Source organism: Ceraceosorus guamensis (assembly GCF_003144195.1).
Source record: "Ceraceosorus guamensis strain MCA 4658 unplaced genomic scaffold IE81scaffold_45, whole genome shotgun sequence".
Classification (NCBI taxonomy): Eukaryota; Fungi; Basidiomycota; class Exobasidiomycetes; order Ceraceosorales; family Ceraceosoraceae; genus Ceraceosorus; species Ceraceosorus guamensis.
Window position 1 is genome coordinate 140,084 of NW_020290040.1, and position 22,710 is coordinate 162,793.

The window sequence follows — 22,710 nt, forward strand, 5'->3', positions numbered from 1 at the left end:
TGACAGAGCCGTTCAGGTGCGTGAGAATGCTCCGCAGTAAGGCGGTGCCTGCGTGAAGTACATCTGGAGGGCTCTTAAGAACGCCGACTTGAGCATCTTCTAGAGCGGCTTGCTGTACACGGCATTCTCGATGAGTGCCTTCGTCTATGACCTCGACTCAGCGAGCCGAATGCATTCGAAACCTTCAACAGCTCTTCAGCTCTTGCGTGCACACAAGATGCATGGCATGACTGCAGGAAGTAGATCTAGACGGTGCTGCGTACACTGACTGATTGTGGTGCCTGAAGGGCCACACGCGAGGCTTGCGCAGCGAGCATCACGCTGATAGTGAAGATGAAGGCCAGCAGTCGCCTTGCATTGGTCACGTCGGGCTTGACGACCCTTTGCTGCGACTGACAGGCTCAAGAAGCCCAAGCTGCTGCTTTTGAGAGGCCGTAGGGCACAGTCCCGTGACTCGTTATGTCTCCCCGCGTCTGAGCAGCAACTCGCATCATAGTGCAAGGCAAATTACGCTTCCTCGCTCCCATGGATCCTTGCTGCATTCGTTGAAATGGTCGGTGACTAACCAACCGCGTCGTGTGCTACGACGCAGCCGGACCTGCATGCTAGGCAGAAGAATCTTTGTGACGGGAGTGTAGTGAATGGACTAGCGAGATGATAGTAGACGAATGGATCACAGCTCTCATGATGACGTCTTCTTCCACAGGCTTTTCCAGCTTCTGATCGCGTTGCTCGTTGAACCATGCAAGTTTTGGCAGCCGCTGGGTACCTCTTGTTGCGCGCAACTCAGCGGCTACGTTAGCAGAGCGCTTCTGGTCCACTGTGCTTTGGGCAATGCCCTTTGTAATGGCTTTGTGTACTCTGTTCGAGTACTGTTTCATCTTGACCTCGCCCGATTCACTGAACTGTGTGGTCATCGTATCCACGACCGCATCGCGGAAAATTTTCTCTATCTCGTCGATTTTGTCGCGATTGGGCTTGCCGGCACGTTGCTGCTCTGCCTTCAAAGCGTCCCCCCACAACCGGTGGCGAAAGACCCAAAGCAGCCTCCGGAGACCTGCCTCCTGACACAGCTCTCGGGAGGACAGACTCTCGACAAGTCCTCTTAATCGTGCATGCACCCCGTTCAGTAAAGTCTCGTTGAGCTCGTTTGTAAACCTTTTCTTTTCTTCTTCCAAAAATCGATGGAGTGCCTCCGCCTTGGCTTCCGGCGACAAAGGAGGAAAATGTACAAATGTTAGCCGGCTTTTCAGCCTTTCATTTTGGAGATTTTCGGTGCTCGTGAAGAAGACGGTAACGGCTGAGATGTCAAAATCCACTGCAGACCCAGCAATGCTTATTCGTTGAATCCGCTGGGCGGGCTCTAGGAAGCCAACCAAGGCATCGAAGTGCTCTGACCAGGCCGCCCCTGATAGGACTCGGGGCTGCTCAAACATGAGAACAGGATTGGCACAACAATGTTGCACAATCAGCCAAGGTATTGTGCCGATGAGTTGTTCTGCGCTGACTTGAGGATCCGACCAGCTTTCCAGATTTTGGGAAGGTTGCTTGAAGAAGCTGGGAAGATCTGTCTCGTTCAGCTCAGGGCTACAGCCCGGAAGCCCGAAAGTGTCAGCAAGGTCGATGCAGAACTGCGTCTTTCCCACGCCGGAGGCGCCGTGTAAATAGTAAAGAAGCAGTCCTTTGGGGTAAACACTGTTGAGCTGTATCGGCTCTAGGATATGTCGAAGGTTGGGATGAGCGTACCAACTCGCTGAGACCCTCGTGTTGACATCCACCTGGGGTTTTCGATCGCCAGCGCGAGGCAGCGGGGGTATGCTTCTTGTAGGCCATTTACGGAGACACAAGACGATCTCTTGGCGCCGATGCAGCAGCACACGCCACTGCTCTTTGCGGCCTCGGATAAGGTCCGCTATCTTGTCGTCTATCTGATCGACTGCATCTTGCATGGGTAATCCTAAAAGTTTCACATGCTTTTCGTACAGTTTCCTCACCAAGAGAAAGAAAGCGAGGGTCGGTTTGACGGACGAATCAGTGACTTGCTTCATAAGTGCCTTTGTGTTCGTGACCGAGATCGTCACTCGTATTTGAGCAGCTTGTGCCGGCTGCACACCCTGAATCTGAGCTTCGCCTCCCCCAATGACTCGATGGATGAGTTGAGCGACTGGAACAGCAGCTGTCCCGACCGCAAATGCGAGGGCGCCTGCTGCAGCGATAGTTGTCAGAGCAGCAAGCCACGGTCGCGCATTTCGCAAAATTCTGCGCTTAGTATCCTCCTCTAAATCCTCCTCGACCTCAACAAATCCTGCTATTGTGAGCAAGAACGTGATGTCGGACTTCAGCCGCTCGTGCTCATTTTTGGCAGACTTCGCCTCTCCATCTTTGGCGTACAGATCCGGGTATGCGTACGAAAGCCTGCGCTGCAGCTCGGAACGGAACGCTTCCACATCAACGAAGTCGTGAGGTGAACTCTGACCGTTGATGTTTCCACAGTCCTTACAAATGTCTTCTAGGTTGAACCCGTCCGCGGGTGGCACCATGTGGCGGGACCATTTTTCAATGCATAGCCACAAAGTGTTTCCCCAGTGCCCGTACCAACCAGACCAATATTCTTGAACGGCGTTGCATGCCCTACCAGCTGCTCTCATCTCTTTTGCCCAAGTACTTCGGAGTTTCTTGAATGCGTCATTGTCAGCTACATCCGAGGACGGAGATGCATGTTGAAGCAAATGGTCCAGTCGACGACAGTATGCGGTAAAGATACCGAGTTGTTTTCCAAGCTGTGTCGCTGCTTTCTGGCGCTTGGCTAGCGTTCTTGGGTCGACCTTTTCTTTGCTTTTTCTCGCGTCGTTCGGAGGAGGTGTTGCGGGGCTGGCATCGTTTGAAGGAGGTGCTGTTGGACTCACGACGTTCGAAGGAGGCGCTGTTGGACTGGCACCGTTTGAAGGTGCTGCTGGAAGGGCATCCTTTGAAGGAGACGCTGCTGGCCCCGTAGGTCTTGGGTTGAAGAGAGATAGTAGCAGCATATTGTGAAGGAGGAGGGCTTGCTGTACGTTCTCTTCCTCGTGAGCGGCAATACAAGCTGTTTTATACCCCAAAGAAAGCAGCCCTGCGCGCAAGAAGTCGATGCGCTCTCAGCATTCTGATTGCCTGAGCGTTGACCTGAGCGCGCAAGCCACAATCGGTATCGTGTCCGCCGGTTCGCAGAGCCAGCAGAATAGCGACCCTTCCCGTCTTGATGCGGGGCCTAGAACCGCGCGCGTCAAGGGACCGGTCCCTCCGACCCCGACGCTAAGTAAAGGACGCGCATACGCGGCAGGAAGCTGCAAGCTGATACGTGATTGACGCCACGCTCAAATCCAAAAAGACTCTTCCTTGCAATCGTGGACCTGCTTCCTGGCACCTTCCCTGTCATTATGTGCGTGGGTAGCGCGATCACCAGGCGTGAATGTCAGACTGCGGCCTGGGGCCGCACGTCTGGCTGGCTGCTCTTTGGGACCTGGACAGTGCGCGATCCCGCGCGAGTCTCTACACAGTTTTGAGTCGCGTCGCTGGTAGGACAGGTCCTAGCGTCGAGTGTCTAGAACTAGGGCCCGCGACCACTCGCGCCCCGCCAGCCTTGAGGGCACCAGTGCAAGCTCGACGATGCAATCGCTGGAACAAACTTCCGGCTGATTGCATGGGAACTTGAGCTCTTCTGTTCGCCTGCTTCAATCGGGAATTGACGCTCAAGCGCCACCTCACCTGGGTGGTCCGCTGTTAGTTAGAAGGTACGTAAGGTACTACAGACACGAAGCGTGCGAAAATTGCTTTGCTTTGAGTGAGCCTCGCAGGGCGCGATGAAGATGGATACTGCTCGCCGGTCGTAACTTCCAGCAGAGAGCCACAGCAACGTACGCTCTAAGAACGCGCGGAGCTTGCGAATAGCATTACACTCATGACTCGCTTAGTGCACCGGACGCGCAAGCTTGAGACGAGTCCCTGGCCAGGCTTGTCACATATTCTTGCCCGTCCCTCTAGCTTGAAGGCATCATCGCCACGAACATCCGAAGCGCTTTGGAGGGGGTCACCATCTGAGCTTCCTCGCAGCCCGTATTCGTGGTTAACGTGTTCGGCTATGATCCTTCTGGGGCCCCGAGGAAGCGACCTTGGTTCTCAACCATCAGTCGTTAGCCTTTTCGCGTGCTGATCTTCCTTCTCAGTCGTGCGATGCCTCATCATTATGCTACACTGATCAGAGGGCGTGCTGGTAGCCAGCCGAGATCGCACGACGTATCTAGCTACTCTATCACGTCCAGCATAAGCCGGAATGCACATTCCACTCACTCTTCCTGAGATCGTTCCCATCTGAAGAAAGCGTTCACCGACCGTCGCGAAAGAATCTACATCCATCGATCTTGACGACTCATCGTTTATCCATAAGAGTGTCTTCATAGGCATGGGTGTGGGTGGCGAAGGCTTCGTCAATGCGCCTGACAGTCACTTGTTCAGATGGTCTATGAAACCACTCCACGTCGCGAACTGCGGACTGCGCCAGAGTATATAAAGGCATCGTGCGCCACTGAGCATCTTGATGTTGCACATTCACAACCATCCGGACCTTCAGCGGCGTTGGCAGCAGGTATGGCGATCTACGCAGTCATACGCGGCGAGAGTGCACGCGCAGAGCTGGAATACATCCAAACCAGGGTGTCCGTTGATCTTTAGAGTGGGCCGAGACGCGCGGAAGATAAATGTGACTCTTCGACCTCCCAAGTGGCTGTCAAGCTGTCAACGTAGGGCGACGTTTGCAGGAAGCGTTTGACACACGGCTGCGACTCGAATTTTTGACTCGCCGATTTGAGGGCTATGAGCCGCCGACCTTGCTGTATTTGTGATTCACGATCTGTGATTGCGGTACCTGCTCAAGGCTACATGAAGGGTGAATGCCCTTGTGATGGAAGTTCGGAAGAGCGCGCAGGACACATATATGCGGGCGCCTTATGCCCGCAAGATTCAGACCCTGACCCAGCGGATGTTTGAAGGGTGCAGGGTCCCTTAGCAGTTGCAGTCACGTGATGTTCACACAGCCATTCTTGACGGGTGATTCTTGATTCTTGATACACAAGTCATAAATTTGCTTATAATTCTGGAGTCCTTGAGTCTGATGAGTGTCAAGATTCAAAGATTCTGATGCGAAATTTGTGACTGAATCCAAGTTGCATGGCCGTAGATACTAGTGGTAGTAGTGTCGTGAGTTCGCGCTCTTGACTTCTTGACTCAAGCACTTCAACTCAGGATCAAGACTCCTTACGTCGGATCGATGACTCAAAATGTAATCATTTGGACTACGGCCCTTGTTTTCGCTTCAATTTGCGATCCGGACTTAGATTCTGCAATTCAGCCACGTCGCATCGACGGCCACGAAGATGACTCCGCAGCCTGCACTATAATTACGAGCGCAGGCGTGAGCGGCAGCGAGGTAGTTCTGCTGCTTCCGTGTTCGAGCTCACAGGTACCTCCATGGTCGACTCTTGGGTTCGTTCACGCCTCAAAGCAGCACGCTAGCCTTGTGTTCGCGAATGACCTCTTTCACTCTCATTGCATTGCTGCAGTGTGGGTTGGACTCGGACAGCGGCGAGTTGTCGGGCGTGTGGCCATTGCGTACGCTGCCTTGGACCCTTGCACGCGTTGCCTTAATCGTACCTGACGTTGTCTCTCCCCTTGATGCCTTCGCGATGAGATTGAGAGCCAGGTGAGTCCTCGAAAGTATCGCCATTGTGAACATCCCCTTGAACAGCGCCGTAGGCATCTCCATAGTTGTTGGAAATGTTGTCCCTCGACTTGATGCCGGTACGTTGCGATGAGGAAAAAGGAGAATTCTCGAATGTGTCTCCGTTGTGGACACCGCCTTGAACGGTGCCGTAGGCATCTCCGTAGTTGTTGGAAATGTTGTCCCTCGCCTTGACGCCGGTGCGGTGTGATGAGGAAAAGGGAGAATTTTCGAATGTATCTCCGTTGTGTACACCGCCTTGAACAGTGCCGTAGGCATCTCCATAGTTGTTGCTGATCGTGTCGCGCCTGTGATGATTGGCAGGCGGATTGTTGAGACTGTCGCCATTGTGGACATTTCCCTCGACGTTGCCATAATTGTCGCCATAGTCATTGTTTGTGATTTGCTGAACGGGGCGTGCTCCATCAGCTGCAGCCTTCGCTCCTTCAGCCATGTGCGCGCCCAGCCGACGGTCGAGCTGACCAGGTGTGTCGCCTGCATGTTACCAAATCAATGTGAACGTGAAATCAGCAAAAGCGTGGCGCAAATCGAAGGCACCTGGCAAGTACACTTACGAGTAGCATACACCAGCTCGTTGATCGCATCTCGCGCATGAGGCGTGTCCCAGTTCCACGCGACCGACACTTTTGGTTTGTCGGCGCGACGTTGCGGTTTGTCCCAATTCCATGAGGTCGAAACTTTGCCCTTGGCTCCATCACGAGCTTGGAGCGAGCCTCGGACTTGACCAGTCGTCGTCGGTACCGGCAGTGCTAGGGTAGCGGCACTGCTTGCTACAAGCAGGCCGAGAGAAAGAAGAGCGTGAGAGTGCATGGCGGGCGATGGGATGAGTGCAAGGTTGGTCAAGATGAGGATTACAAGGGACTAAACAACGATTCGTTCCAGCCTGGGTACAGAGGTACGCGCCATTGTGAGCAGCACTCAGCTTGGACGTGAAAGAGACCACCCGTCAAAAACTTACCAGTGGAGCGAAGGGCGCAATGAGAGCAATAGAAAAGAAAGGCAGGAAGAATCTTAGTGAGGAACCAGTCCGTGGAGAAGATGATCAAATTGGAAATCGTGGGCGATCGTCGCTCTCTTATACCTCCAAGCGACGTTCACATTCGAGTTCGAGTCCAATACGCCGGGTCGCGGTAGCCGACTCTTTGCCAGAACTGTATCATGCAATTCGCGAGCTTCCCCGCGTTCGTCCCCTGCCAGACCCCGCAAAGGTTCTCGACGCCAATCCTGCAAGGACCACGCGGTCGGAGAATTTCTTGCCACAAGTGACCGATTTGAGAATGACATTCACGATTCGAGTGTGCACTGGAGGATTGCCGGTGAAAGCAAACCTGCAAATTTTGACTTGAACACTGCTGTGACTCCATCATGAGGACCCGCACAAACTACTGGCTGGGGTGTGCACAGCAAGGTTCGCGCTGCAGCTTCAAACCGCACGGCGAATTTTGACGAGGTTTGCCCGTGCACGTTTAGCGTGACGCCGAGAACACGGTGCCCGGCAGAATGCGGCGCGCCCGCGCCCTGCACGACTCTTGACTCTGACTGACATCCCGCCCCCGAACACTTATGCAGGATGGCGTCTAACCGCGTGCTCGATTTCAGCCCGTGCCGCGCTCCCAAACGCCAAAGCGTGCATTGACTCTGAATTTATGATGGATAGGGTCTGCTTTTGCTTTTGCTGATCGAATGCGCAATCGATCGGAATGAATGGTGTTCATGAAGCAGGGTACCAATCGCTTCCTTGGGGCTCCATACCGTTCTACAATATGCTGGCTGTGTCGAAACATCACCTCCACGTTCGACGCCGAATATCAGTGCGACCGCGTGATCGTGCGCCGCACAGTCGGCACACCAAAGGCGGCAAAGTCGTGGACGCCGGAGCCCCCATTCAAGGGCAAGAAGGCTTGCCACAAAGCACATCATCGATCGCCTGCTTCGACGACATGGCCATCCGCAATGACGTTCGGAGTAAAGATGCTCTTGGACCAGTGCTCATTGCCTGCGATAAAGTCCGATCGAACCACCTTTGCCCTCTTGATAGTGTATCGATGCTCGTCGTCCTCAAAACGCAGGTACACTCCCTCTCGCCTTTCGGTACTAAAGAGGCTCTGCTCTTGACAGAGTGACAGCAGACGTTCTCGCGTGACGTGCGAGGTCTGCAAGACAAGAGGCACGTGTGCAATAGCTGTTCCTCGCAACGCTGTTGCGAGCGCCGACCTGGAACAGAATCGCTGTGTCAACCTGTCGTAGAGGTCGAATGCGACAAAGTGCGAGGGCAGGCGGTCGTAGTATACGGAGTGCTTGGCAACCATCCACTCTCCATACAAGATGAAGCGTTCCAAAAATTGGCTGTCTCTGGCAAGTAATTTGTACACCGCATCGCGATGCGCTTCTATCCATCCGTCCAACGGCTTGAACTGCTTGTGATCCGCAGAGCTGATCCAGTGACTTCGGTTCTGGCAGCGGATGATGCCGTCGGCATCGAGAGACAGACCCAAATTGGCTCCGTCAATCTTTTCCTCCACTACGATGTTCCCAGTGATGGAGCTTCCGATGTCTTCGCACGTGAGGTCGTCGTGCGTAGCAGCGCCAGTGTTGAACAAGTGCGGGGTGCGAGGGAATTTTAGCAGCTTCGGGCTCGGACTCAGTACTCGAAGCGCCTCTTTGGCTGCGTGCATACTAGTGACGGTCAATAACGCATCGAAACCCTCTGATAAGGAGGGTAGGCGCATGTCGCGTTGCATCTGGTCCAGCGCGTTGTACCCTCTGCCTGCGCGAATGATCGGGTGTCCTAGCCGCCTATCCATGCGCTGCTTGCAGAGAGCCGCGTCAATGTCGAAGAAGACTGCAATCTTCCTTCGCGTAGATATCATCAGGGCAAGCCACGACGAGCGATCATCTTGCCGAGGATTGCAGCGGTCAAGAATGACGAGTACGCCGTCTCTTTGCTTCATGCCCATCGATCGTTCGCAAGCTGCTCGGCCGTCAGTGTCTTGGCTAATTATTTCCGTATCTCCACGTCGCTTCGCTATGGCTGCAGCTAGCCAGCTCTTTCCAGATCCGGGCAGTCCGACCATCACGATGATTGTCGGCACAGACAAATCGTCCAGAGGTGCTTTGCTACTGAGAGAGCGCTCCACTCTGAGCGACGACATGGGTTCTGGCAATTTCGTTGCGCCAGCACATCTCCATCGATGCGAAACATAGGCGGACACGAAGCGTTCTTGACTCTCGCTCTCCAGTGATCTCGGTCTCATCGATCGAAGGAGCGAGATAGCAGCGCCTGCATCCAGCAAAGGATAGCCCATCTTCTCCTCGTCTCCTCTGCCGAATATCGAAATTAGGCATGCAAGAATCGTGCCTGCGCGGCCCACTCCTCCTCCACAGTGAATGAGCCAAGTTCCGCTCTGCTCAATTAGCTCGAGGATGCTGTCCATCTCTTCAAGCGTCGGGTGTCCATAATTCTCCAGTGGCACAAACACGTGCTTGATCGCCTTGAAGCGAAACCAGGCTGGATCCAGTGGGGACTCTGCTGCGAGCGACAAGACGTGATCGAAACCCATGTCGACCAGGGCGTCGATGTCTTGCGCGTTGCGTGGAGTCGACATTCCTGCTATGCGTCCCGGGTAGACCCAGGAAAAGAAGCGCGGAATGCCATACGTGCCAAAGTGCGAACGGTTGCGTGACTGTGTGCAAGCCGTCCAAAGCGTGGATGACATGACCTCATCGAGCTGCGCAGGCCAGCTTCCAAGCAGTTGGTCCCGGATAGGAAGCGGAATGGACTCGAGCTCTTCAAGCGTCACCGTCGGTCCGTACGACACTTGATTACGCAAAGTGCCAAGTCGTTTTGCAACTTTGGGAACTAGTTCCGCATTTGTCTTGCACGCTTGCGCCAAAGCCAGACATGCGACTTTTGGATTCGAGGCTTCATACGCCGCAGCCATTCTCAGGAAGCCCCTGAAAGAGTGGGGAAAGTCCACTATCATTCTCTCTGCTACCACCGCAGAGCTTTCCGGCGTGGCATGCAGTGCAAGGAAGAGATGATCCAGCGCACGCACTCCAAATTGTGATGCTGATTGGAGCAAGGTCGCCATGGTGTCCTTACGAGCAAGTAGCTCAACGGGGCTTAAGGCTTCTTTGGCCAAATTCTCTGCGCGGTAGCTTTTGCTCGCCAAGCCGTGATCCTTTCGCCACGAGTCGGCGTGATTCCAGATGACTGTGTGCGCCTGCCAATCGGGCATGGTGATGAAAAAGATGTTTCGAGAGTCCACGTGAAGGTCTTGCACTGGTGGATAGTGAAGGTGCTCGAGCTCGTGGGGCTCGAGGAGGATGATGTAATCGTCATACGTCGACGTCCCTTCGGGCGTCCACTCAAACGGCAGCACGACTGCGCCTTCGCGCAGTTCCAACGCGTGGGAAGTTTCGACGAGTTCGAACATGACGTGTTACGCTGAGCGGAGAGATTACTTGTGGGTTGTCGCTTCAGGCTTGGCTTGCCTTAGAAAGGTGAAAGTATCCCATTTCCCCATCGAATCCACTTCCCATTGCAGCCCCCTTTATAACTTTGCTTGCGAAATATCTGCCCTTTCGCACGCACACACTGCATCTTAGTGACTGTGACATGACTTGGAATGCTTCGAGTCAAGAGCCGAAGACTTTCTCCTGACGCATCGCTGTGGTGGTAGTCACGGGCAGTGCATAATGAGGGTCGTGAAGCGCGGTTGCCACAAAGAAAGTACGGGCGTTTCGCCCACAGGCCGCGCGGGATGACGCGCGCACACCCACGTGATGCATCACTATCATCAAAAATCCCGCGCGTGTGATGACTCGAAGGTGCAGAAAGCAGGTGACTCGATCCCAGCGTGCGTTTGATGCGTGCGCTGCTCGGGTTCTCGCCCAAATCACCAATTTCTAATCATGACTGGCAAAGATCGTTCTGTCCTACGTCCACCCACGCTTGTCCCTTCTCCTTCGACGGCGCAAGTCACCGACTCACGAACTTGATTCAAGGAAGCTCACACGGTCATACGCAAGCTGATGAACAAACGTCGATTCCCTAGGAAGGCTTCTCAAAAGCTCCTTTCTTGCTACAGGTGGAGTAGAGGTGCGACGATCTAGGGCCAGCTAGTAGCGCGAGAGCCTGTATCCAGAGGCGTCCAGCGATGATGGAGTTGATGTCTTCTTTCGATCAGTGATCCTTGTCAAACTTGATCGAGTTGAGGTACCCCATGAGCTGATCCCAGAGCTTCTCTGAGATGCAGAGAGGAGAAAGGGAGGGAATTGTTTCGCTTCGCGTCAACGATCGGTTCAAGGAATACGAGGTACAGAATTTTCAAAGTCGGTTTGGAAAAGGTCTCGGGAACGTTGAATTGTGCGACTCGTATCGCACCGAGAAAAGGTTCGCATTCGGGCACCTGTTGCTCTGATCAGCACTCGGACTCTCGGTCCAATCGATTAGGACCAGCCTCGGATCGACGCACGAGCCCCCTCGACGCAGTAGTCGCTTGCCAAGGCTCCATCGATCGGCGTGCGAGCTCGGGAGCTCTCTTGTGGTGCACGCGCCGCTTGCACTGTGGCTCTGTCGTCGTGGACTTGGGCTTTGTCTCACCTTTGTCCGTGGGGTTGTTAGAGCCACCAAGAGCGCCAGACGTGGTGGAGTCGGGCTTGACCTTCTTGTTGGGTGCGCTATCGGTGTTGTTGTTGTGGCTGTTGTTGTTCGAATTTGAGCCAGAGTTGGAGTTCGGGTTTGTGTTTGTGCTGCCACCCTTGCCGGTGCTAGTGTCGGTGCCAGTGTTGCCCCCACCGGTGCCAGTGTTGCCCCCACCGGTGCCAGTGTTGCCCCCACCGGTGCCAGCGTTGGCCTCACCAGTGCCAGAGTTGCCCGCACCAGTACCAGCGTTGCCATTTCCAGCGTTTCCAGTCGACGTGGTCGGAGCGTCACTTGGCGTCGTGGTGGGCGTCGTAGTCGTGTCGCTGCCCTTAGTCTTGCCAGGGGCCGCTGCGGCCTTCTTGGCAGAGCCACCGGCAACACCAGCATCAGCATCGCCCAGCGTTTGTGAGCTGCTCTTGAGGCTAGCCTTGTAAGAGGTCGTGGTGAAGGTGCCCTCGCCGACGTACGGCTCGATACCCGCTGCAAAGTTGGTGAGGTACTGATTGCCATCCATCAACTTCTGTTCCACCAGCCACTTGATGAAGTCGTTGACGTCGCCGTTGAAGCTCTTGACGTTGGCCGGAGGGAGGAATGAGAACGTGGTCATGCCGTTGCTCTGGCCCTTGAAGTAGTTCCACGTCTGGCCCGCCAGCTCGATCTTGCCTTCGGGAGTGGCGCCATCGGCAGTGTATGCGCTGCAGAAGTGATGACGCGCGTTAGCTGTCAGTGTCGTACTATGTCGGATTTGGGCGGACTATCCAAACACTCACGACGCAATGGGATTTGCACCACCAGCACGTTCGAGCCAGATCATGATCTCGTTTTGATTTTGCTGATCTGGCCCACCGTCTTTGGGAGAGGTGAAAAGGTCGTAGGCGACGTCGTAGTTGCCAGTAGCCTTGGTCTCAAACTCCCACGATGTCTGCAAGGATACGATGTCCGAAAGCTTGAGACCTTTAGGCATGATTTGCAAGTTGGCGTACGACTTGACTTTGGTCTTGTCGCCGTCCCACTTCCAGTTGGTAGACCACGCATTGCTCTTCTGGTCGCCAACGGTGGTGCACTGTTGACCTGAGCCTTGATCTTGTCCCCACAAATTGTTGTTGAGAGTGTAGTCGCCCCAAGTAGTCTTGCCGTATCGCTCACAGATCTTCTTGCCATCAGCGCCGCTGGCGGTAGTGGTCTGGTCAGCGCCTTGAGGCTGGGGGAGCGCCTCGGTCAACGAGGCGAAAGAGAGTGTGAGAGCAGCTGCAATGGCTGCGAACGAGGATACTTGCTTCATGTTGGGCGAGTAGAGACCGAGAGCTATCGATCTATTGAGTCTAGAGAGCGTTGTGCACGACTTGGTGCTGATGACGGACAACTAGCAGAAGGGAGGGTGGTCGGGGCAAGTATTTGTACCTTTTCACTTGCGACTTCAGCGGGTACCTCTACCGCATCATGGACGTGCTCTGCACCGCCGTGGTGGTCGCCACTTGCATGCACAGGGAGCATCGCAAGCAGAAGGCGGGCGCAGGTCGACTGCACCACCAGCCGTGAATGGCTGATGCCCACAGAAAAACGTAGACAGGGGCGAATGGCCTGCTGAACCGAGGTGTCCTTGAGCACGTACGAACGCATTGGCGTTGGAGTGACTGTCAACCAAGGTGCACGAAGACATGAGACGCTTTCCATCGACGGTCGCTTGCTCGCCGGCAGTGATCGCGGGTTACGTGGCATCGCAGTAAGCGCTTTCCTCTCCCATTGCGCTTCTGCGCGCGGAAGTTGCATAGCGACGGCGGACCCGGCCTGACTGAGCCCGGTGTTCACATTCGTATTCGTGATTACTCGATCGATTGCCCAGTATATCGCCCCGGATTTCAATTCTTAATTGTTGGGTGATGCTAAAGATTCCGTGCAACTTCGGTAGGCGTAAATATCGCTTCGGCCTTGCAACGGCCTGGCGCATGCTGGAGAAGGATGGCACGCAGAACGCGCGCAATTTTACGTCACCGCGGCGCGCTGACGAAGGGCGGCGACTACGCGAACGCCATCACCAGCTGTCGTACCGGCTCCGGCTATGCAGTCGCAATCACCAATGCGTGCCTGGTGTGCCTTTGGCAGCGCACAGTGCAGACTGTCCCCAAGCGAACAGTAAATGTTGGACAGCCACTTTGTTGCACCGAGACCGACTCTGCGTGCGGCGTGAGCTTTCCAACCCTCCTTCCGGGAACGCGATGCGGCTTGAAGGGATCGGCAGGGCTACATCGTAGCTTTCGGGTCAGAATTGATGCCAGATGAGGGATGCGCGTTCACGCGAATTCGAAACGTGTCACCGTCCTTGCGATTGATGATGTTCGCAAGCATCCGTCCTTGCGATTGATGATGTTTCCCACCAGAGGTGCCAACGACGTATCTCGTCGAGGAAGACAGACATATCACCCGTACATGCTGGAGACGCGCATCACGCGTAAGCAATGTCGCTGTGCAGACAGCACCGCAGATTGAGACTGCAAGAGGTGCAGTCATGCAAAAGAGGCGAGCATTGGCGCAGCCGATCGGTTCCGCCGGCCCCTGGTAAGGATGACCTGGGCAGTAGAGCGAGGGCGGTCAGAATTGTGGTCGAGACTGCAGGATGTGGCGCACGGCAGCAGGGGTGGAGACGGTCTGATTCTGGAACGCGGAATTTGGTCGCATACGTGAGAGCTGGCAGTAAACGCACTTCATGGCGAGCACCCTATCCTCTCGACAAGCTGCGACCAGCATGGGACTTCCGGAATTCGCAGGCGTGTGTGCTGATCACAAATGGGCACCGCTCAGGAAGCTGAAGTGGATTCCATCACCATGGCTAGCTTCTTGCACCTCCGCATGCCGAAATCAGCCTGCTCCATCCGATCGTCTCATCGCGATCTCTTTCGCGGTACGGATGATCAAGATGGGGTTGCAGTCATCGGGACACACTTACACCGGGTTCGACGATGCGCACAGAACGCAATCGAACATCGTGCCTCCTGAGGATTTGAGGAAATCGATGGATAGCCGAGGTGATCTACAGGTGCAGCGGGCCGCTTATTCGGATCTACGTGAATGAGTGCTGCTCTGCATACGTGCTTCTTCCCGTGCGGCATCTGAGCCGAACGAGGTTGCCGCCATGGCAAGCCGGAAGGAACTAATCAGGATGTGAGCAGCGCACAAAGTGCTCACATCCCTCCTCGGCGAGGTGCCCTTTCGATCCGGTGTGGTGGCTCATGACCGAGCATAAGGTGGTGATATATGGCGACTTGATTGGGAAGACCACGCAATAGATGCAGACGTAGGCGAAAGAAGACCATGGTGGTTGTTTCATCGTCTCGAGAAGGACCGGCGAGGGTGACAGGCCTGGCCTTGCTACCTTTCGCGCATTCGGAGCGATGCTCTTGTAGCTCGCTTGCGCTCACCTATCCGCTACCCTAAGATCCGTTCCATTGATGTTCTCCTGCGTGCGCATTCCATCGATGAAACCGGCATCACGCTCCTGCTGCTCGTGCACAGACGGGTCTTCCCCGTCCGCAAGCACTGATGCCCTCAGATCCTCGCTCGTGGAGCTCGCATTGCTGCTGTTATAGACGGATCTGGTAGCCACCAGATTACGCTGAATGCCACGCCTGGTTGGAGGACCCTGAGGACCGTGCATCGACACGCCAGGAGCTGTACGACGGAGGGCGGCAATGCGCAGCGTTGATGTGAGCTGCTTATTCTTGCAAGGGACAATGCCAAGTTGTTGCACTGGACTTACGTTGGAACTTCGTCTTGAGGATCCGATTGGCTTTCGATTTAGGATTCGGCGCTGCAAACGCAAGCGCATACATTTGTTCAGCGCTTAGCGCAAGCGCAACGAACCACAGCACGACTCACCATTGACGTTCTCGGTGAGGTAGAATTTCCTCAATAGCATGATGGCTTCTTCGCGGTAGTAGCCTCCAACGGCCACGAATGGCGGTGAGTTGACCAGTGCAGGGCTGATACGAGGGCGCAAAGTCATTAGCATGTGATCGTCACCGCGCCTATCGACGGATGATTTGGCTTCTGAACTAACTCCTTGTGACAGCCGACTACGCTTCCGCATCCTCCAAATCGCTCATTGCCAGCTCCAAAGACGACTCGCTTGATGCCGACCTGTCTGAGCGCACTTGAACACATGATGCAAGGCTCTACGGTCACGTATAGCGTCGTCTCTTTGAACGGATTGTCGGTGAGGGAGCGATGAGGGTGCGTTGCAAATGAAGGAGAAGAAGGCGGGTAGAGTGAGAGAATGTAGTCGATGGCCTCGAGTTCGGCGTGCCGGGTGGCCTGTCGTGACCAGTTGAGACAGGGAGAAGATCAGCGAAGCTCAAGCACGGCGTGAATGCACTTTGAGTATTGTTGCCAGTCATGAAGTGCTCCTTGCGCTGCTACTGCACTCACATTCATCAGCTCGTTCGTCCGATTCCTAGCTCTCGCAATCACTTTCCCCTCTCTGACAAAGATGCTTCCAATGGGCACTTCCTGCGCATCGAAGGCTTCATCTGCCATGATCAGAGCCTCCCTCATCCAATGCAGATCCATCTCCTCCTGCTCCGATGGCGGCGTGTAGTCAGCTCTGGAAGGCGGGATGGACTGTCGAGTCACGTGGACAGGTGGTGGTGGAACCGGATGGTTGCTGATGCTGATGCTCCTGCTGCTCGAGTCGCCGGCTTCGACGCTTGCGCACGGAAGAGTCATGCTTGCAAATGGTGAGAAGATGCCTGTATGCTCTTGTGCGGTGGTGAATCGTTGGGTCACTGACAAGTGTGAGTGGAGGCCTTGGACGCAGCTCCTAACGAAAGGCCTTTAAAAAAATGGTCGTTCGTGGTCCTCACCTGAAGTCATTCGCAAGTCAGAAGAGTCTCATGAGCGCTTGCACCGCCCGGGCGGGAAAAAAAAAAAAAGCACAATCACGTGATTACGATAGCGCGCACGAGGATTTGGTTCTCGCACGAGATGGCCACCCCGGCGCGCGGTCTACTGCGCTCATCCTTCTCTAAACGCTTACGATTTATCACGACGCACCTTCCAAAGGGCAAGAGTCAAGAGTCGTGAGCTGAACAATTTCCCTCATAGTCTCACTTCGCCATTCCGCTGTCACCGCTCGCACGCCGATCGCCTCTTTGCCGATCGATGCGCTCTGCCAACATGAGCAATTCCGCTCGGGCGCTGCAGGCCTTCAGACAAGCGGGTGTCGCTCGTCCTTGCGCGCTAGGTCGGAGCGCAGCATACGCTCGTCGAGCAGCATCAACAGCTTCATCCTCCACCGCCACAAGGGGAGCGTCTGAAGATGGGCAGATCAAACACATTCCTGCTTCTCTGGCACGCGCAGGACCTCGCGAAGCTACCTTGCCACCCGCCAGGCTCAAACCCGTCTCTCCTTCCCACTTCACAGGTCGACCGCAGTACATCGATGCGGTGCTCAATCTCGAAGACCTCATTCGACAATCCAAGAGAGCTTTGCAGCAGACTTTTCTGGTAGAACCTCATTCGACTCCTCCACCATCTTCTGGAACGAGATGGTTGACCAGGACGGATCTGAGCAATGCGCTCACTCGTCCGCTCAAAGCTTCAGAGTATAGGAATCTCACCGACCTCCTGACTACCCTGGGCAGATGGTCTCAGCTTTTGCAGTCTCACTTTGCCAGTGGTCAGCATGGACACGAACATCAGTACTTGGCCGACAAGGTGGGCAAGACGCTGCAGAAGTTTGTCAGGAAGGACCAGGCGGCTGCTGTCGCGGAGACGCTTGATAGGCCGGAGGTTACACGGGCTTCAAGTCATGTGGACGAACTGGGTAGGGCTTACGCTAGAGGAAGAAGAAAGGATGCGAGCGCAAGAGTCTGGATCATTCCGGTCAAGACAGAGGCGGAGACAGAGACTGCTGGTGCAAGCGGCTCTGCGCAATCTGCCGCTTCGCCAAAGCCTGCGTTGGACCCGCTCTCGATTCAAATCAACAATCGACCGCTATCCCACATGTTCACCAATCCGATTCACAGAGAATCCGTCATCTATCCCTTGCGATTGGCCTCTGCGCTGGGAGCCTTCAATGTCTTTGCCATCAGCAGGGGAGGTGGTTCGTCTGGGCAGGCAGGCGCAGTAGCTCATGGAATCGCCAATTGCTTACTAGAGTGGTACAAGGAACAAGCGCGGTTGACGGGAGATGCCACAAAGGTGAAAGAACTGGCCAAGCTGCTTCATAAAGGTGAGTCGAGCGCTTAAGCAGCAACGTACCCCTAGTTGCGCCAGCTCTCCAGCCTGCGTCCAGCCGATTCGAGTTGGCGACGGCGCACGTGGCGTCAATTTGCGCACTCTCGTCCTCGTCGAGCAGCGACTGACAATTGCTTTTGCGCTCAATCGCTCTGCTTTCAGATGGCATCGTCCACAGGGATCCTCGTGTCGTGGAAAGGAAGAAGACTGGTTTGGCCAAGGCCAGAAAGGCATACACGTGAGTCTTGCTTTGCCTGTCACGGAGGTGTGACCGTTGCCGCTAGTGGAGATGTTCACGAAACTGATTGGATTCCTCCTTGCTCACTACAGCTGGGTCAAGCGTTGAGCTATTTTGGCTTTCCGGAGGCAGCCTGCGCGCATGCGCAAACACTAATCCACTGGCTCGGCTTGCTCTATACTCTCTGGACAGCTGTGCGGCGTCTTCTGTCGAAGTGGTCAATACATGCGATTCGCAGCACTTCGAAATGGTTTCGGCTGGAGAAGGAATGCGGCTTAGTCATGTGTTGCGCTAGCGCGCAACCTCGTATTGCTAGCAAGCATCCACATTCGTGAGCATGAACGGCGCACCTCTTTCGTAGTTGCGACATGAATCACAAGAGGCGTTCGCCATCCCTGAATATATACATTCTCCACGCACTGGGTCGACGATGTCCGATCTTGAGAGGGCGTGCTCGCACGCTCGGCCCGGCTCGCGCTCACTTTGATCCTCTTGGCGCGGCCAGAGAAATGGAGGTCGCGTTAGGGATGAAGTGTGAGTGTTTCTGCCGCTATCACCTTGATCCCCACTGCGCTGGCAAGGGATCATCATCGGACGTGCTCGGCCGTCGTCTCAATGTCTGTTGCCGCCGCCGAGACCGCAATTTCGGCCCGGAAGGCGCGCTGATCTAGCTCTCTCGTCTGCTCAATTAGTTCAACGATTGCGATCGCGAGGAGGCGCTGTGCGAGGCGAGGCGAGGCGAGGCGAGGCGAGGCGCCAAATGAGGAGGGCGCAACGTACTTTGACTGCTGGTCTTGCTTGTCGCGCATCATTGCGCGCTTCAACTCTTGCGCCAATCAAGATCATAACGGCCCTTGGCTGCGAAAGTGAGTGGCTTTTGCCTTGATGAGGTGAGAGTTAAAAGCCAGTGATGTACGCGCCCCTTATTGATGCGTCTTTTGCTCCCTCGGACACGCGTCATCTCCACCCAAAGGTCAGCCTGCCGCCACCAATTGCGTACCTAGCAGACAGGGCCATCGTATCATTCGACAAGGCCAAGCTAGAAGATAATGACGAGCCTGTACTTGAGTGGCGCCATATTGGCATCGCTATGCAGCGCAGCAATTCACGTGTCCTTTCGAGATCCCTCGAGCGGTAGGAGCGACGGTAGTGACGAGGCCAACAAGAAGGCGAAGCCAGAGGTCAAGGCAGAACCAAAAGATCGGATCGCCGAGCATCAATTTCAAAGTGACGCCTTTTAGCGCTGCTGCTCAAGCCGTCTATCTCTTCAAGCTCCACATTGATAAGCAGTCTGACGTATTGTCAAAGAGCGCCCCATCCGAGCAGCTCGTCCGCATCAACATGCTCCTCTACACGAGCATCATACTGGGCGGCACGTTGCGCTACTGGTGCTACAAGACGCTAAACAAGTACTTTACTTTCCGACTCGACATCAAATCCGACCAAAAGCTGATCAAAAAGGGACCGTACAGATACTTGGCCCATCCTTCTTACTTTGGCATCTTTCTTTGCAATGTGGGAGTCATAGGTTCGCTAGCTGGACCTTTCAACGTTTTGCTGAGCTTGCTGAGCAAGGAAGCATCCGAAGCGCTGCCCGGCATCTTGGCGAGCACGAGTCCTCACTCTGTAGTCAGGTCCCTCTTGACCTTGCAAGCGCTCGCAGGCATCTGGTCCGCCTACACCTTGGTCTTGCTTCGCGTACCCGACGAAGAGAACATGCTCAGAAAGCACTTTGGCAAAGAGTACGACGAGTACTTGGCAAGACGCTGGAGAATGCTGCCTTTTATCTGGTAGTAGTACTAGTAGTATTGGACGCGCTGCCAATCGACTAGGCAATGCTGGCCAGGAGCGCGGCAGGAGAGCATGTCGGAGAGCTGTTGTCGCGATCTGGTCGCTGTATAGCTGACCACATTGCTGCCGTGGTCAGTGAGCTGGTGGACATGCGATCGGTGCCCTTTCCCAGGCAAGGCACAGGAACCTTCACGTGGGCATCGGACAGCATCGTCGCGCGCCATTGAAACCCCATTCTGACTTTGCAGACTGCACGTTACTTGGCGCCTTGCTGCATGGCTTCGTGGTGAAATTGCACAACACTTCACGACACTCTCTCTCCATCAAGAGCGCGCCCCCCTCTTTCGCAATCGCGCTCCACCAAACACAACTCTCCTACACGCGGCAAACCTTTCCTTTCGGATTCCGATCTCCGTGAAATTCATCCTGTTTGCAACGAGACTCGCACGAATCAGGGATCCGATAGTCAGTGAGTCGTACGCGTTGCGAAAACGACGCACTTGCTTGCGTTGGTGTCTGCGCTGCATCCCTCCATCCATCCATCCATTGGGCGTCTCGTATATCCATACATATGCGCCGTCTGACTAGATTGAGGCCAGCCATGTGCTTTAACGTATATCCGCGCTCGCATGCATTCAAGATTCGGAGCCTTGCATTCGATTCGATTTGATTGATCGATTCGATGGCAACTCGACGTGGTCGCTGATGCGAGACCAACGATTTCTTGATTGACCATTCGAGGCTTTCGCTAGAGCACTTTATCAAGCCGCGAGTAGATGAATCGCACGTGAAGCGGCTGTTAGTGGATCTTCGTCTAGTTGGCTGGCTGCATGACTGGCAACAGCCGCACATTCGCGCACGGTCACGGTGGGGCGTCTTGCTGCTGCTTGATGTTTGCTTATTGGAGCAGGGGAATACAGCAGTCAGGCGACAAATCCATCAAGGGGAGTCCAAATCGACAAACGAATTGATTGAGATCCTCCGAGACTTGATTATCATCGTGTCTACTCGCTGAGCGAGACGTGTGTTGCATGCTCGCAAATTGACTTTGGTCTGCGCATATTCAGGGTTTCATTTCATCCTTGCTTTCGGTGCGTCTTTGTGCTCTCAACGCGCACATGCTCCTCGATATTCCTGACTGCTGAATGCCCAACTGCTCAATGCTGCTGAGCTGCTGATCTGCCGCTTACTGATCGATCAAGTAAGCGTCGGCAGCGCAGCGCGTATGAATAGATGAGGCTTGCAAATGAAGAACACAAGACTTGTGATGTCTGAGCTGGCAAGTCCACGCGAGCTTCGTTGCTGCAATTTCATTGCACACTCAAAAATTCTCAAAGTCCCGCATGTGAGAGTGTAGCGTCACACATCAAGTGTGCACTCATGTCTGAACGTGTGAAAGAGATGAAGGATGAAGAAGATGAGGTCAATTAGACCGATGCAAAGCAGCTGGCAGCAGCTAGCAGCAGCAGCTCTGACTCGCGAGTCGTCACTCACACAATACTCAAAGACTCAATCCGGATGATCAGGTGCAACGAGCATCATTCTGATTCGCATTCACGATTTTGATTTCAAAATTGTTGATTTCCGAACGTCCCACCAGCACAGCCAGAAATACACTCACTCACTCACTCACTCACTCACTCTCTCTCTCTCTGACTCATTGAGTGAGTCTGAGTCGAGCACGGAATGAGCGATCGCGGACACTGCACGCAGCAGCAGGCCAAAGCCGAGAGCCGCTGCTCCATGCTGCGCGCAAGCATCCAGCATGCGTCCAGCAGCAGCATATGCAGCACAGCATATGCTCGCGAACCGGGGCGTCCCACCCGTCATTTCCGTCGGTACCGCGTCCCACGATTGGCAGCACGTCGTGAGCGTTGTTAGTAAGCTGGCGTGCATGCGGGCCCTTGTAAGCTCTGCTGAGGTGCTGCGTGGGGAAAAGCTAGGAGAATCGTGAATGATGAGTGAATGCAACCCTGCTGCTGCCTGCTGCTTCTGCAAGTCATGACTGTGACTCTGTGACTGATTGTGAATCATGAATATCCATTGGGGATTCCGACCGGAAACGGGGGGGCTCGAGCTCGATGTGGGATGCTGGAACATCGGAACAGGAGAGAAGCGGCTCGGCTCGAGACAAGATTCGTGATTTCTTTTTGGCTGTATTGATTCGAGACGAGGCCTCCATGCAGCATCGATCAGGGGACTGCTCAACTCAAGAGTAAGTCACCAAGCTACAAGCAGCCGTCAAGTGCCAAGCGATTATAATCAAGAGATCGGAATTTGGTGGAGTCGGTAACGAAGCAAGAGTCAGGTTGGGATCGAGCAAACTTACCCCTGTGCTGCCTCAACTTTTCCGCCCAACCTCTGAACCTGCATGGCGTGCGAAGCATCTGCCCGTTTCAGCGACCCACTCAACCCACTCAAGACTATACAGCATTTTGAAGATCAAGAGACGACATCTACTTTGGTGAACTCAGTGCCCGCCGAAGCAGTGGCGCCGCAGGGTCAATCGTGAATCTAGAGCAGGTTAAGCTGTTTGTTTGTCTCGTCCAAGCTGCAGGCCTGTCATTCGTCTTTCACACGTGCAACGAGACTTAGCTAGACGAGACGTCTGAGTCGCGTTCGCTTTGGCATCATAGGCTCCGCAGCACCAAAAGTCGACGACAGGCAGGAGAGGTGGCAGCAAGAGATTTGCTCGTACACACTAAGAGCACACTCAAGCTCAACGCTCGGTCAGCCAAGATCTCCCCCACCGTGCCTCAAAGCGTAGGCTTGAGCTGCACCGCGTTCCCAGAACCCGATAGATCAGGTTACCACCGAACAGGAAAATCCCGTGAAATCCAAAATCCGCCGCAGCACGATATACATATTCCGCCCCGGCAGCAGCAGCAGCGCTGACACCCACGACTGCGCATCGTGCTAGACCCACGCTCAAGCTCGAGCGCTCGTCATCATCCACACTATACAGCATTCCAACCTTTGAATGAGACCCTTTCCGCTTTAGGCTTCACTGAACCGGCAATCTAGAAGCCG

General features: G+C 54.7%; 8 protein-coding genes across 8 annotated transcripts; 2 read left to right on the top strand and 6 right to left on the bottom strand.

Annotated features, from left to right (window-relative positions):
• Positions 1-605: 605 nt before the first annotated feature.
• Positions 606-3,026, bottom strand: IE81DRAFT_348469 (hypothetical protein; the record flags this gene model as incomplete). The annotated part of the gene is made up of 1 exon (XM_025516263.1): positions 606-3,026. One exon carries the CDS (start codon positions 3,024-3,026, stop codon positions 606-608), a length of 2,421 nt encoding a protein of 806 aa, XP_025368476.1.
• Positions 3,027-5,675: 2,649 nt separating this feature from the next.
• Positions 5,676-6,583, bottom strand: IE81DRAFT_348470 (hypothetical protein; the record flags this gene model as incomplete). The annotated part of the gene is made up of 2 exons (XM_025516264.1): positions 5,676-6,247; positions 6,328-6,583. 2 exons carry the CDS (start codon positions 6,581-6,583, stop codon positions 5,676-5,678), a joined length of 828 nt encoding a protein of 275 aa, XP_025368477.1.
• Positions 6,584-7,689: 1,106 nt separating this feature from the next.
• IE81DRAFT_292060 (hypothetical protein) lies at positions 7,690-9,864 on the bottom strand (the record flags this gene model as incomplete). The annotated part of the gene is made up of 1 exon (XM_025511935.1): positions 7,690-9,864. The coding sequence occupies one exon, from the start codon at positions 9,862-9,864 to the stop codon at positions 7,690-7,692; it is 2,175 nt and encodes a 724-aa protein (XP_025368478.1).
• Positions 9,865-11,013: 1,149 nt separating this feature from the next.
• IE81DRAFT_180856 (concanavalin A-like lectin/glucanase) lies at positions 11,014-13,001 on the bottom strand. Its single transcript, XM_025510701.1, has 2 exons — positions 12,191-13,001; positions 11,014-12,115 (listed from the first exon to the last, which is right to left on the bottom strand). Exons 1-2 carry the CDS (start codon positions 12,700-12,702, stop codon positions 11,197-11,199), a joined length of 1,431 nt encoding a protein of 476 aa, XP_025368479.1. The 5' UTR covers positions 12,703-13,001; the 3' UTR covers positions 11,014-11,196.
• IE81DRAFT_180868 (hypothetical protein) lies at positions 12,517-13,284 on the bottom strand. The gene is made up of 2 exons (XM_025510702.1): positions 12,698-13,284; positions 12,517-12,621 (listed from the first exon to the last, which is right to left on the bottom strand). The coding sequence occupies exon 1, from the start codon at positions 13,188-13,190 to the stop codon at positions 12,726-12,728; it is 465 nt and encodes a 154-aa protein (XP_025368480.1). The 5' UTR covers positions 13,191-13,284; the 3' UTR covers positions 12,517-12,621; positions 12,698-12,725.
• Positions 13,285-15,130: 1,846 nt separating this feature from the next.
• IE81DRAFT_292030 (tRNA specific adenosine deaminase) lies at positions 15,131-15,983 on the bottom strand (the record flags this gene model as incomplete). Its single annotated transcript, XM_025511933.1, has 4 exons — positions 15,131-15,225; positions 15,294-15,397; positions 15,475-15,728; positions 15,843-15,983. 4 exons carry the CDS (start codon positions 15,981-15,983, stop codon positions 15,131-15,133), a joined length of 594 nt encoding a protein of 197 aa, XP_025368481.1.
• A 606-nt stretch (positions 15,984-16,589) lies between these two features.
• On the top strand, positions 16,590-17,997 carry IE81DRAFT_348474 (ribosomal protein S5 domain 2-like protein; the record flags this gene model as incomplete). Its single annotated transcript, XM_025516265.1, has 3 exons — positions 16,590-17,646; positions 17,814-17,889; positions 17,982-17,997. 3 exons carry the CDS (start codon positions 16,590-16,592, stop codon positions 17,995-17,997), a joined length of 1,149 nt encoding a protein of 382 aa, XP_025368482.1.
• A 1,251-nt stretch (positions 17,998-19,248) lies between these two features.
• On the top strand, positions 19,249-19,644 carry IE81DRAFT_281865 (hypothetical protein; the record flags this gene model as incomplete). Its single annotated transcript, XM_025511520.1, has 1 exon — positions 19,249-19,644. A coding segment is annotated over one exon (396 nt), but the record flags the coding sequence as incomplete, so codon positions are not given.
• Between the last annotated feature and the right edge of the window lie 3,066 nt (positions 19,645-22,710).